Below are 14,481 nucleotides of genomic sequence, written 5' to 3'. Positions count from 1 at the left end.
TTAAAGTTTTGTAGCTGTTTTGGTTTTGTTGTTTTGTTTCTTTTTCTACTCATAGGCATTTCTGTTGCCAATATGTGAGGCAGCTGCCATGAGGAGAGTGGTAAAGGTCTATCAGGAATGGATTCAGCAAGAAGACAAGCCTTTATTTATGAAAGAACCTGAAGAAGTAATGCAGTGCACCTCTACAGATTGTGATGAAAATGTTGTTGACCACAATTCATCAGAGAAAGTAAAAGAAAGAGAAGAGGTAAAATATTTTTTGTTAATATTTATACATCCTTCTGATATGCTAGTAGACAGGTAAGTCTGCTCCTCAACAGATTATATGTGGTTTAATTTGGTGTCAGAGTATCTGTTGGCAGAATACAGTGGGAATTAAACGGTGCATGAACGAGCTACCATTTTGATCCATTATCAGTAGATTTTTGTTGTGGTTAGTTACATTTAAATGATATTAAATAATAATATAGTTTGATGAACTATTTTCAATGTAAGGATTATAAATAATGCCAGACTTCAGATGTGTGAAGATTATATTCAAATAAAAGGATGAGGAAGATAGTAATTTCATCCAGATACTTAAAAACAATTCCTACAAACATCTTAAAATATAGTTGTGTCAAGATGCATCTTAAACCTTTTCTTATTTAATATCCTTTACCCTTAATATAAACCCAAAATCTCTGAGATTAAAAAAAAGTATTTTCCAGGAAAAAGGGATGAACTCCAGTCATGTTAGAAATTCAAACTGGGCAAGAAATGGCTGCTACGAAGATGCTTTGTATAAAATGCCCAAAATGGATAATGAAGAACAAAATGTACGAGCTGGAGTGCAGTCAGTATTGCAGGTATGAAATAGGCTTGGTATTTAATTTTTGTTCTAGTAATAGAGCTCATGTTATCATTACATAAAGTGTGGAATATAATGCGGTACCTCCTGCAAGGAAATCCCTGGCTCCTTCAGAGCATCTCTGAATTTAAGAAAATAATTTTTGATTTTAAAAGTATGTTGAGAAATTAAGTTGGAGTAATGACAGTAATTTACTGTATCTTTATTGACTTTAAGTAAAACAAGGTAAACACAAGTGTTAGATAACATGGTAGAACATGGTTTAATTTATTGGCAGCACATGCATTCTGTTATGCATTATGTCACACCAAAAAATGTTCTCACTTGAGTTCCACATCTTCAAATTATTTCAATCAAGTGTTTAGTGACAGTGATTACAATTAAAAGCTTTTTCTCTTGTGAGCTGTTGGAACTAGATGATCCTTGATAATTCTATGATCCTAACCCCCCTGCCATGGGCAGGGACACCTCACACTGGATGAGGTTCCTCAGAGCCACATCCATCCTGGCCTTAACTTCCAGGAATGGAGCTTCTACTACCTCCCATGACAACCTGTTCCAGTGTCTCACCACCCTAATGGTGAAGAACTTCTTCATAACATCCAATCTGAATCTACCCACTTCCAGTTTTGCTCCATTCCCCCTAGTCCTATCACTACCTGACATCCTAAAAGTTCCTCGCCAGCTTTCTTGTGGGCCCCATTCAGATACTAGAAGGCCACAAAAAGGTCTCCTTGAAGCCTTCTCCTCTCTAGACTGAACAGCCCCAACTCTTTCAGCCTGTCTCCATTGGAGCGGTGCTTCAGCCCTCTGATCATCCTTATGGCCCTTCTCTGTACACACTCAGCACATCCATGTCCTTCTTCTAATGGGCTCTGGAGCTGGACGCAGTACTCAAGGTGGGCTCTCACCAGAGTGGAGTAGAGGGGAAGAATCACCTCCCTTAACCTGACAGCTACATTTCCCTTAACACAGCCCAGGATATGTGTGGCCTTCTGGGTTGCAGATGCACACTGGCAGCTCACATGGAGCTTCTTGTCCACCAGAACCCTAAAGTCACTTTCCTCAGGACTGCTGGTCACTAAACATGAAACATTCAAGCTCTCAAAGTTGCCTAATGGAATTTTCTGTTTCTAGGAAATTTGGCAGAGTAGAAGTTGTGTTAATTTTAAATATTCAGCAAAATGCTACACTTAAATTGATAAAGAAAATTGAATCTGTAGTGTGTCAATGCCTTTGAAATGTTCTTAGGGTCATATAAAATGTGTGCATTTTATGTGTCCTGTATGTATGGGCATATATACATATAGGTGTATAAATGATTGTAGCCTCCACACTGTTCTTTTATCTGGAAGAAAATTGATTCTGAACAAAATAAAGCAGGTATGTGCATTTGCCAATCCAGCATGTGTGCACTTGTACCATGGGTGACCATGCTAATTAGAACTCATTTTTACCATAGCTTGAATAATTTGAGGGTTTCATTGAATGAATCAAACTTTGTAACTGAAATAATAATCACATTCAAATATGTGACAACAAGCTTCATAACCTTTTTGTACAATGACTGTTTAAATTACAAAATGTTTCAGAGAAAAGAAAGAGAAAAAGAGAAGTGCTTTTGTCTGTGTTTTCAGTGTATTGCTGAGGTTTGCACATCTGAGAATGTCTGAGAGATTCTTCACATTGAAGTCTTTTAGATGAAGGTTTATTGGACCAGCAAATAGATATTTGTTATTTTTAATCCAAAGTAGAGTCAAGACATCATTCTAACCCAGTACCATGTCTGAATTTGAGAGTTTTCATACCTTGGAGCCACACTGAGATTTTCTGAGAATCAAGAATCCAGGACTTGGGTCTTGAATCTTCTTCCCACTTAATTCTTGTAGAGACTTATTTCTAGGCACTTTAGTTGTGGCTGGGGAATGTAAAGTTGTATACTAATAGTTTTTAATTATTAAAATCCAAATCAGTAGAGAGAAATTACAGCTGTAGAACCAATTATTTCCTATACACGTGGATTAAGACAGACAAATAAAGTGTCATTGGGACTCTAGGACTAATTATGATTAGAATGCTTCCTAAAGTTAACAATAAAATGTAACAGCACTTCAGTAGCAGCTCCTGTAACTTCTACAGTGTCCTTGCCTACTTTAATGTTCATAATTTTTATTCTGAAAGCCCTCATTTGCTGTACACTGAAGTCAACCACTTTGGAGACTGTATCTTGTTTCCTACTTTTGGTAATCCTTATTGGTCACAGTGGCATGAATACTTTAGTTTCCCAGAACACAGCGCAGGCTTTGTCATGATGAAATACACAGTGGTCAGTTGTTGGCTTACAGTGGAACTTTTGTGCAGTGAACTTCTTTACTAGGATGTTTTTCTTTCATTGTATTAAAATAATTGTAATGAGTAGTTTGTTGTACCATATAAATTTGAGAGCAAATGTATGCAAATAAGCTTTGTAGAAAAAAAGGGGGAAGGGGGAATCAGTCTTACTATTGCTTTGTCACACAATCTTAGGGGTAGGAAAGGACCTCAAAAAATCATCCAGTCCCAACCCCTGCCAGAGCAGCAGCACCTAGAGTAGGGCACACAGGAACACATCCAGGTGGGTCTTGAATGCCTCCAGAGAAGGAAACTCCACAGCCTCTCTGGACATCCCATTCAATTGCTTTGTCACCTCTGAAGTGACAAAATTTTTCCTTCTGTTTATCATCACGTCTAGCTACCTTACACTTAAATATGCACCCTTTGTGTTAATCAAAGATTTTCTCTTTCTGGTTACTGTCAGCTAAATTGCTGAAAATACCAATATTCTTCATGCTCATAGCATCCACTCTTTCTGCTTGCAGGTTTTTATAATAAATTCTTCAAATATATTCTTTCTTGAACCTGCAAATGAAATCAAAGCTCTGCTGGATGAACACACTGATATGTGTAAACGCATTCTTAATATCTACCGGCACATGGTAGTCCAAGTGACTATGGACAAGAAGACATGGTAAAGTGCTAATGCTTTTATCTTAGATTATTTGTTTATAAGATAAATGTGAAAATTTACTTGGTACTAAACACAGTGGAGTGGTGTTGACTATGTGAACCAGCTTATCTGAGCCAGTAAATACAGACAGCTTACCACGGAGAAGGTGGTTATCTGCTCTGTTAAAGCCAGCAGTAAGCACCTCACTAGTTTCAGACAGCTTAGCTCTTAGTTTAAAAAATGAGTGTGCTGGGATTTACAGACTCTTCTTAAGGAGCTCCTAATTACTTTTTTCCAGGCCATTTTCCTCATCTGTCAAAGTGCTAAAATACAGAAAGACATATGAAGCTTCACAGCCTCTGTTAAAAATAAACAAAAATCCTCTGATAAGCATAGGGAACTCTCATAATCAGATGTGGGTTGCTCTTTATCTGTAATTGTGCACAGGAGGCTGTGTACTGTTTAAATCTTTTGTTCTTTTCCAGTGCTTAAGGTGCCTAGCCAGGTACAAGAGACTGCACTTCCAAATTAATTCCTATTATTTCCCCTACTCCTTTTAAAAAGCTGTCTCTAATGAGGTAGTGTATTGTAAGGAAGCAGTGGTAGGGAGATTTCAAACATCTGATTTACTCCGTTTTAAGTTGACTTGCATTTTGTATGTTCCTAGCGTTTCCTAAACCTCTGGATAAGTGAGCTGGCATTACATGTGAATGTGAAGCTTGTCTCCCCTTGTGAGAAAAGGAGTCAGTTCAAGGCTAGCCTCTGGAAAACATGAGAGTAATAATAGAAGACGGATTTCACTAAATTAATATTTTCTTCTCTGGTTTCACATCACTGTAAAGAAGCATTTCTAGACTGTGATGGCAAATGCTATGCCATACAAAATAATCAAAATATGTTAATGATAGTGTAATATTGCCTGAACTTGCCAGAAAGGAAAAAAAAAATTCAGGTTGAAAAAAAAAAACCTTTGCCTGTAATTTCATTCAAGTGCCATCACGTTCAATAACTTGATCTGGTAGAACATGTTAAAGTGCAGCAGGGATTTCTTACTCTCAAGTGTGAAAAGAAGATTTGAGTAATTTCATTTGCAACCACCGAAAGAGACTGTTTTCTAATCACTCTGTCCTGTTTGGAATGTATTTAAACAAGTCAAGCTCTGTTATTATCTTTAAAAGTATACACAGAAGTATAACAGAATGGTGACTCTAAGTTTAATGTTTTGCAGGGAACAGATGCTGCTTGTGCTACTCAGGGTTACTGAATCTGTGCTGAAAATACCACCCCAAACTTTCTTGCAATGTCAAGGAAGGAAAAACTCCACGTTAGCTGGAAGACTTGCAGGACCTCTTTTCCAGGCAATTAAACATACATTCACTTTAATTCAGCTTAATTGTGACCAAGAGATTAGATGCAGCAACCCCTGTTGGCTGATTCGTCACCTTAAATCATCGATCATGTTACCCAGATGATGAGAATGGGGTAGTTTAAAGAACTGACTACATTTGTTACTTTTTGTCTGATATTTCAACCATGACAATGTTTTTTGGCCTACTGTGGAATTAAAAATTTGCCATCCATCAATTGCTTCAGGGTAGCTGTGAATCTGTGCAGTTTTAGCCTGCTTCTATTGCTAAATTAGCTCAAGTCAGCACAAAATCTCTGCCATCCGTGCTTAACCAACTGAATTTTTACTCCTTACTGCAAATCATTTCAAAGTGTGCAGCTGCAGAAGGCTGTTGTGGTGGCTTATCTGTGAATAGGATCTGTAAGATCTCTTTAGTAGGGGAAGAAAAAGAATATACGAGATACAAATGTGATGAGAACTAATTGAGAACAGTACTACAAAACTGTCAAAACTTGTGAGATAACTGAAAAGTCTTTTATGAGTCAAACTTGTTGTTTCTGTCTCTCAGAAACCTGTGTTAACATTTAATAATTCATGAGAAATCTGTGTGTATTGATCACAAAGAGTGTCAGGACTGCACAGAAAGTTCAGTGGCAGTTAGAAGATTCCTCTTAAGAAGCAACATCTGAATGTTATCTTATGTTCAGAGCCTAACTTTTCTTCCTTTATTATTTTAGACTCTTATAGTAGCTTGGATCAAAGCAAATCTAAATGTGTACATCTCTCGAGAGCTCTGGGATGACTTGCTGTCTGTAATGTCATCACTGACATATTGGGAAGAGCTGGCCACTGAGTGGTCACTGACAATGGAGACACTAACTAAAGTATTAGCTAGAAATTTGTATAGCCTGGACCTCAGTGACTTGCCATTGGATAAATTGAGTGAGCAGAAGCAGAAAAAACACAAAGGCAAAGGTAAGTCAACACTGTGAATGCATCACTTGAATTGTAATTGGGGTAATGAGATGTTGGGCACAGCATAATTTTGGTCTAGCCTTTGTAGTGTGTGGAGATATATATATATATATAGCAAGCTAGCAAGTGCCTTTTGCATGCACAGTTGGAATATTGATCCTGAAATCCAGTGAATGTTGTTTAAAAATGAAATGTTAAGATAAACAAAGTTTTGTTAGGATATTAATTCATCACTAAGCCATGGTGAAGACAGGTTTTGTTGACATGATCTTGAGGCTATTTAAGAGAATGGTACCATTCATACTGTTAAAAGTGTCCTGTTTTTAAGCTGATTCCCAGACAATTCAAGAAGTACTCTATAGGATAGAATATGGAGAGAGGAAGTGGGTATTTCCTTGTAATGGTGTCATTATGGAATTGATAAGGACCAGGAAGTCTGTCTCCTTCTGGATAGAGGGCTGGGTTGTGAGTTGCAAAGCTTGGACTCTCCGAGTGACTTTCTTCACATGACAACAAGCAACAACTTCTTTCTTTGTTTCTATTTCTGTGAAGCAGGAGTGGCAATACTGTTCTTGTTTAAAAAGTACTTTGGGACCTTAGAGACAGGGTTATACTCAGAATGAGTAATAAAAATGAAAAAACAGGGTTCTCACCAGTGAGAAATAGTCTATGTGGATTTCCTCTCTTAGAGAATATTCCTGTAGTCTGTTTTTCAAAGAACCACAGAATTATTGCGGCTGGAATAGACCTGAGATCATCAGGTCAGCCTATGACCTAACATCACCACATCCACTAGACTATGGCACATCCAATCTTTCCTTAAACACCTCCAGGGATGGTGACTCCACCACCTCCCTGGGCAGTCCATTCCACTGTCTAATGACCCTTTTCCCATCAGGAAGTGCTTCCTAACATCCAACCTAACCCTCCCTTGGTGCAGCTTCAGCCCAAGCCCTCTTGTCTTGGCACAAGTTGCCTGGAGGATGAGCATGATCCCCACCTTATTACAACTTCCTTTCAGGTTAGTTGTAGAGCATGATAAGGTCCCCTCTGAGTCTCCTCCAGGCTAACCAAGCCCAGCTGCTTGGTTAGCCTGGAGTTAGTCATAAGACTTTCCCTCCAGTCCCTTCACCACTCTCATCATTCCCCTCTTCAGTACTTGCACAATTCCCTGTTCTGCTGCACTGAATACATACATTTTGCTGGAGACATTTTACATCTTTCCAAATCTTTCATCTTGGGCAGAGCCATTATTAACATATTAATTTTGTTTTTCTAGTATGTGACAATTGGACAAAAAAATGTAACTGATCATGAGAGGTTGTTACAGACCATACACTTCTGTTTTCCTGTGCTACACAGCTTTTTTATTTTTCTTGCAAAAAAGACACAGTTAAAAATAAAAGATCTGATGCGGAATGAAAATTAGTCTGGATTTCTTAATATGGGCTTAAAAAGTTCTGAATCCTCTCTATTACACATACTGAGCCACACGAGAAAACCTTATATTAGCCTTCATAATAGAGGTCTAGAGAAAGCCTCCATTATTAAATGTACACTGGAGAGTTAAATCCAGCTTTGGAAGTAATAAATATAATTCAAGTTATGCCAGATTTCCTTGGTCTTGATCATTTGCTAATAGTAATGAGCATGTACGAGGGCTCACTTCCTCACATGATGCCCTTTTAATGATTGTAGTAGTTTTATCAAGTACAAGTTTGGATTATGTGAATTCAGTATGTAATAAAAATACACTGCACATATTCTTCAGTAGACTTTCTTTTTGCATACCATTGTTTTTGATAGTTCCTCATGTGAGCTTTACCTACCTCAATATAAATCTTCAAATGCAAATTTGTTCCATCTTTCTTTCATATTGGTTGTAGTCTTTTTTTTTTTTGCCACTTTCCAAGGAGCCTTGTTCTCTGAGCCCGTCGTGGTTAAGGGACTCGAGCATCTCCCCTGTGGAGACCTGGGGCTGTTTAGTTTTGAAAGGAGAAGACTGAGAGGAGATCTGATTAATGTCTGTAAATCTCTGAGGGGTATGTGTCAAGTGGAGGGGGCCAATCTCTTCGGTGGTGTGCAGGAATAAGAAAGAAACAGTGGATACAAACTGGAACATAGAAGGTTTCACCTCAATGTAAGGAGAAAGCTCTTTACAGTGAGGGTGACGGAGCACTGGAACAGGCTGCCCAGAGAGGTTGTGGAGTCTTCTCTGGAGACTTTCAGAAGCCACCTGGATGCATTCCTGTATGGACTACCCTAGGTGATCCTGATTTTGGCAGGGAGATTGGACTTAATGATCTCTGGAGGTCCCTTTCCACCTCTAACATTCTGTGATTCTTGGGGTTTTTTTTCCTTTTTTTCCCCCTTTTTTCCCCCTGGCTTTTGCATTTTATGTTAAAATATTCTATCATCTTTATTTCATGGCTCTCAGATGTCACAAAATTATTTGGGAAAAATGCCACAATATTAATGATTTGTACTGTATGATTTTGTGTGCCTTGTTTAATGGGAACGGCAAAGGAAAATGTTCTCTAGTTACATGGTTTGTTAGGCTACAACTCTTGTAAACCCAGTTTTCTTGTGATGTTGCGCTTGATTGGTTGGAAGGGAAAATCACAGTAGTTTTAATAGCACAAAACTTCTGAACAAGTTAAGTATCCTGCAACATTAATGCTCACTGACTAGGTTTATATTCTTAAAAGCCAGTACTGAGCTGTTTAGCTTTGCTGACTTACTCTGTCCAGCTTTAGAACCCTTGGAAAGAGCACAACTACAAATACCTACCTGGTGACACTGCAGTAGCAGTGAACGATTTGCAATTCGTTTTTTTGCAGGAGTGGGGCATGAATTCCCCAAATCTTCGGTCGACAAGTCCTTTTCTAGAGGCTGGAGTCGTGATCAGCCTGGGCAAGCACCGATGAGACAACGCAGCGCTACAACCACCGGCTCTCCAGGAACAGAAAAGGCGAGAAGCATAGTCCGTCAGAAAACAGTTGGTACGTATCTGTAGCAGCTGAAGTAGCTGACATTTGGGAAAGGAAAGGGAATTCATAACTGGCTTCTGCAGCAGCTTGGATAGTTTCTTCCCACAACAGTATACTGTTAGTAGTTAAATGTATAAATTATGAAGCTTTAATAGCTTGTGGTTACTAAAACTACAGTTCCTGCAAATGCAAGTAGTGCAGTCCGAACTATGAATGAGTTTGATTGCATACTTAAGCTGGATTGCAGAAGTAATACATGCATGTACATGAAAAATAATAAAGCAGTGGCGTGGATAGGTGGGTAAGAAAAGTCTTTGTAAGTGTGTGTTTTTATAAAGTTTGCACAAAATAGGTTGAATATTATTTTCCAGCTGTGCAAAGAGAGGTGTGAGAAATACGCACAGTTCATAAAATGTATTCTTCTATTAGACCCTGAATCTTGCATTAATGAAGGATTGACACTGAGTGTGCAGTTGTCAGTTTCCAAAGCTGTCTATATTTCAACCACCTTATTGCAGATATACTTTCTGTGTTAGAAATGAGTGACGCTAAACAGTAGTTTAGCTGCATTGCTCAAAGTGCTCATTTGTATGATTTGGTAATAATATCATAACATAAACTGGACTATAAATTTATCTTTTGTCTCTTATTGATGAATTCAGCAATCCCTTAAGGAAAATTTAGCTGATTTTACTTTTTATTGGAAATAGAAACCATTTGAGGAATATCTCTTCTCTTCTTTTACTACTTCTGTAGTCTTTGTGTGTGGTTGCTTCACTGATACTTCTTGGAAGCAAGTATATTCTGACATAGTTTTGTAAACTAGGCATGCATATTGGCAAGTGAATATATAACTATGTCAGCTTTTCAGAAATCAACATTTTCTTTCTTTTTCCTGAAATATTTGCAGGGTTTTTAATTCACAGAGGCTATTTAGCCAAAGAATTTTATTTGAATATTCTTCAAAAATTTCCATTTAAAAAATAAAGTTCTCTCATAAGACTTCTGTCATGTGGGAGAGTTAATTGTTCTACTAGCAGTACAGACATGAGAAGATTAAGTCAGTACTCTAAATTCTTTTTTTATGCATTCAGATACTACATAGCTTTTCCTGTATTTCTTGCTGACAACATCTAGTTTGAATGAAGTTTTCCTTATGGATCATAGATAGTTTAAATGTAATTTCTGCTTCACTGTAGGTAGCCTGTAATTAGCTGTTGCATTGCTTTTGTTTTAAATCTTAATTGTCTTAACAAGGTAAAGCTCATGTTAAAATTTCTCCTTCCCAAATTGTTAATATGTCAGATATTCTGTCAGTCGGTTATGTTGTTTGGTCAATTTATTAATGGTTTTGTTTTGCTGCTGTTTGAAAGATGAGTATTTATATGATGTTAGCCCTAAATTGATTGAAATTTATCCTAATCAAGCTACACATTGACCTGGTTAGCAGCAAAATAATCTGATTTTAGTTTCACTGTACTTTAGCTTCCATGCTTTTGTTCCTTTCCTCCAATTATCTTACATATTTGATATTAATAAGCCAACTTTGCATTACTGTAACCAGTTAAAGTTTCAGCTTTTTGTATATTACAGAATACCAGCTGTGGACAAGTATCACAGCACTAATAGGGTAATTTTAAAAGATAAAAGGCTCAAAAAGTGTTGCCAAAGCCAGAATCCCAAACTATTCAATTTTGTTAGTGAAGAACATGTTGGAAAAGCGTGTTTTAACTGTCCGCAAACAGTTGCTTGTTTTTGTCTGTCAGGTCTGCTGAGAGAGCTATTTGGATGCCTCTTTATCTATTTCAGTTAGCACAGGGTCACATAATTTAAAAAAAATAGTTACAATAAGTAAAATTTTCTGTAGAACATTTCACCTGTCAGATTTTTCCCTTCAGTTTAACAGTAGCTTTGTAAGCTAAGTCTGGAATTCAGTCAGACCTCAGATATGCTGCATGATATCTGGAATGTGGTATATTTTGTGACTGCAAGTAATATGCTCTGTATCTGAGTAGGAGGGGATGTGCATGTTGGATTTTTATAGCAAGAAAAAGCTGGGGTTTCTTTTTTGTCTCTTTTGTGTTGTACACGTTTTGTGTACATCTGTGCGCCTCTCTTTTTTGAGCCATCCTCATGCCAGCACATATTTATGGCTGCACCAAATTTGTGTGTATGTGTGTGTTACTCAGAGAAAAATCACAGCTTTTCTTATATGCAGTGTTAACATTTTTAGACTGAACTTATGTAAAGTAATTCTTTGGAAAGGGCCTTTAAATGTGATACGCATATGGGTTGAAAAATCTTCTATAGTGCTAGATACAGAATTTGTGGCGTAGGCAGAAGGTTTTAGTCCTAGGAAAATAACAGATGAGAAAGAATTTACTAATCTTTCATTGTGCTTCTGTCTGTAGACAACAGTGTAAGGTTATAAACTGTCATGTACCTACTCCACATTCTGCTATTGTCTTTTTCTGCTTAAGATGTGTCACATTTGATTAAGTAGGTTATTAAAAACCATAATTCACTGACATCACACTTTCCTTTTACCGTATCTCAAACTTAATTTTGCTTTCAACAATAATACACTGCAAATTTCCTGCCAAAGGTTTTGGAGAATTTCCACCTTCCAAATTTTGAGTGTCAGTCTGCTGTGGTGGCAAAGGTCCAGTCAAATTACAAGGGACACTTTATGTTAAGATTTGTGATGAACACATTATTCAGTCTCCAAAGCTAGGTTTACTTACAGTCGTAGAATCATTTAGGTTAGAAAACACCTTTAAGATTTATTTGATAGCTTGTTACTTCTTTCTCTTGCCTACATTCATTCTAATATGCAATATGATGAATGTAATGCATCTGTCACTGTATCCTGAATATTATTACTGTATCTTCATCAAAGAGGTGCTAAAGCCTTTCAAATAATAGCCTTTTAAAAAACCCGATTTCTGTCTTATAAATTAAGTTTAATAGAATATGGCATCAGTCTTAACATGTCTGTCCTTTGAATTTGTCAAATGTGTTTTGTGCTCTGCATACATTGTCCTACCCAAGTTATCTGCTTGTTGGTGTTAGGGGCAATTCATTAAGCTGACATAGAAGTGTGGTGTACTCAGCCTTCACTGCACTCCAGTCGTGTAATTCTGATTCCCATGCAGGTCAGGAGCTTGAAGATTCTAAGCTATATTCCATGTTGTTTTGAAAACAAGAGAAAAGTTCAGAGTGATTAAATACTGTATGGACAATATTTCTGTTTTGAAAAAAAGAGAAAAGTTCGGAGTGATTAAATATTGTACAGACAATATTCCTGTTAGGATGCACTGAAGTTTCCTTAATACAAGCTCAGCAGCTATTTTAAAATGCCAAATTTGCAACAGTTTGGCAAGGAAGCTGCTCAGAGCAATAGATACTACTTTTTGAAGATCTTCAGGTGTACTTTGAATGGAGTATGAATTCTTGCTGTGTCTTACTCTGACAAAGGAAAACAAATATCATAAAAATTCATTTTAAGTCTGTCAGAAAAGCTGCAGATACGACCTTGACCATGGTGCCACAATTCTTACCTAAGTTTACCATTCTCTATGTCTGTTGGCAGATGTGAAAGAAGGGGAATTAGGATCAGTTTAGCAAGGTTTATCCAGTATTTATTAAAAGCCAGACACTATGAATAAGAAAGAATTTAATACTTCTTGTTGTCAAACCATTTTGCTTCATTTCTAATGTGGAACTGCAGCAAAGTTGTGTCACAAATTTTCCCACACAGAATGAGTCATTTTCTCCACATGCTTTTGAATCTCTTTTGGAGACTCGTGAATTCCAGAGTATGGGTATGTGTAAAATTCAGAGATGCTTTTTCAGGAATAAACCAAAGGAAATTAGAAAAATGCACATGTAGTATAAGCTGCTTTTTATGTTAAAGATTTTCAAGTTCTGAGTGCCTATGGAGTAACTTTAACTTTGATTTTTCAACCCTGATGCAATGGGAGAAAAATTGTTAATTAGTTTATTGATTTTTGAATGCAAAATCTCGGTAATCATCATCATAAAGGCATGGTTGGTGCTTTACATAAAAGTTGAAAACTCAAAATGTCTTATGTGTCCACTGATTTTTTTTTTTCCTTTCTTACAGCTCTGCCAATATCTGCCGTGCTGAAATGTTTTAATTTTTGAATTTTCTTCCTTTTTATCTTTGTTTTCTCTGTTGCTGCTTTTTCTGTGACACAAGCCTTTCATTATAGTCACTCTTCTTTTTTCCTTCCCCACTTCTTTCTTTTCCTTTTTAAAGCCATGAGAAGCCGATCCATTGGTGAATGTGCTCTGCCATCGGCCTATATACGCAGTGCTAAAAGTGCTCCTGTTCTGATCCATACTTCCAAACCCTTCTTGCCTGATATTGTTCTCACTCCCCTTTCTGATGAGCTTTCAGGTAGTGCCACCTCTGCTAATTTCTGCACCCCCTTTGTCACTTTTTAAGACCTTCTGCTTTCAAATCCTGCTAAATCATTAAGCTTTTCAAAGTAAAAATAAAAACCGGGCGGGGGTGGGGGGAGAGGGGAAGAGATTAAGAATGAATATTTTGAGTGATGTAAAATACCATGTTACTTTTGCAATTCACTCTGGAACTGTTAGAAGTTAGTGCTGTGCCAATGTTTACCATCATAAAAGTGAAAATTAGAGAAATTTACTTTCAATTTCTTGCTAAGCAGTACTGTAGCATCTGTCTACCAGAGAGTACAACTAACTCAAAGGTTTTTATTTGTGATGAGGGATGGAAAGGAAGAGCATTTGTTATTTGCATCTTTAAGTTTAACTCAGTGTCACAGATGTTGTGTGGACAACCACGATAATTATATACCTTAGCTCCCATGAAAAAAAGGATGTCTGAAGTATGTGGTGTCATATAAAACACTTTACAGCATGCCTGGTTTTGCATAATATGTAGAAACATTTAAAAATCTATGCAGTTTGAAATTCTGAAGTGCTATGTTTTGTGGTTCTGTTTTCTAAATGGTCTATTTTTTACAGAGTGGTAGTTTTCCTCCACATTATTTGGCCCAGCAGAGTGGTTGGCTAGGAATTTGGCAGTAGATTGCTCTGGATCATTTTCTTTGAAGAAATAGGTTCAAGGATTAGATTATCACATAATTTAAGGTTGCATACATGTGACTTGACAGGTTATGTTGGGTTTTTGGTGCTTTTTTGGGTTTCATTTGGGTTGGTTGGTTTTTTTTTCCCTCCAGTTATTACATAGGTGTAAATTAGTGGTGTATGGAATTAAAAGGCTGACACTTAGATTATGCCTTTGTTTCAGTGAGTGGAAGGTGACACAGTGGCA

The 14,481-nt window shown here is 37.2% G+C and overlaps 1 protein-coding gene across 3 annotated transcripts in view; it reads left to right on the top strand.

Moving 5' to 3' along the window:
* Nucleotides 1–14,481, top strand: part of RALGAPA1 (Ral GTPase activating protein catalytic subunit alpha 1) — a 145,074-nt gene that overhangs the window by 27,328 nt on the left and 103,265 nt on the right. For 2 of the 3 annotated variants that reach the window (XM_064148946.1, XM_064148955.1), the window contains exons 11-17: nucleotides 56–247; nucleotides 711–848; nucleotides 3,709–3,857; nucleotides 5,065–5,194; nucleotides 5,922–6,159; nucleotides 9,000–9,161; nucleotides 13,432–13,572. In XM_064148946.1, coding sequence (XP_064005016.1) covers nucleotides 56–247; nucleotides 711–848; nucleotides 3,709–3,857; nucleotides 5,065–5,194; nucleotides 5,922–6,159; nucleotides 9,000–9,161; nucleotides 13,432–13,572 — 1,150 coding nt within the window. The remainder of the gene's footprint in view (nucleotides 1–55; nucleotides 248–710; nucleotides 849–3,708; nucleotides 3,858–5,064; nucleotides 5,195–5,921; nucleotides 6,160–8,999; nucleotides 9,162–13,431; nucleotides 13,573–14,481) is intronic. The other variant, XM_064148965.1, reaches the window with a different exon arrangement.

Source organism: Pogoniulus pusillus, chromosome 1 (genome assembly GCF_015220805.1).
Source record: "Pogoniulus pusillus isolate bPogPus1 chromosome 1, bPogPus1.pri, whole genome shotgun sequence".
Lineage (NCBI taxonomy): Eukaryota > Metazoa > Chordata > Aves > Piciformes > Lybiidae > Pogoniulus > Pogoniulus pusillus.
This window is presented reverse-complemented; position numbering and strand designations above follow the sequence as displayed.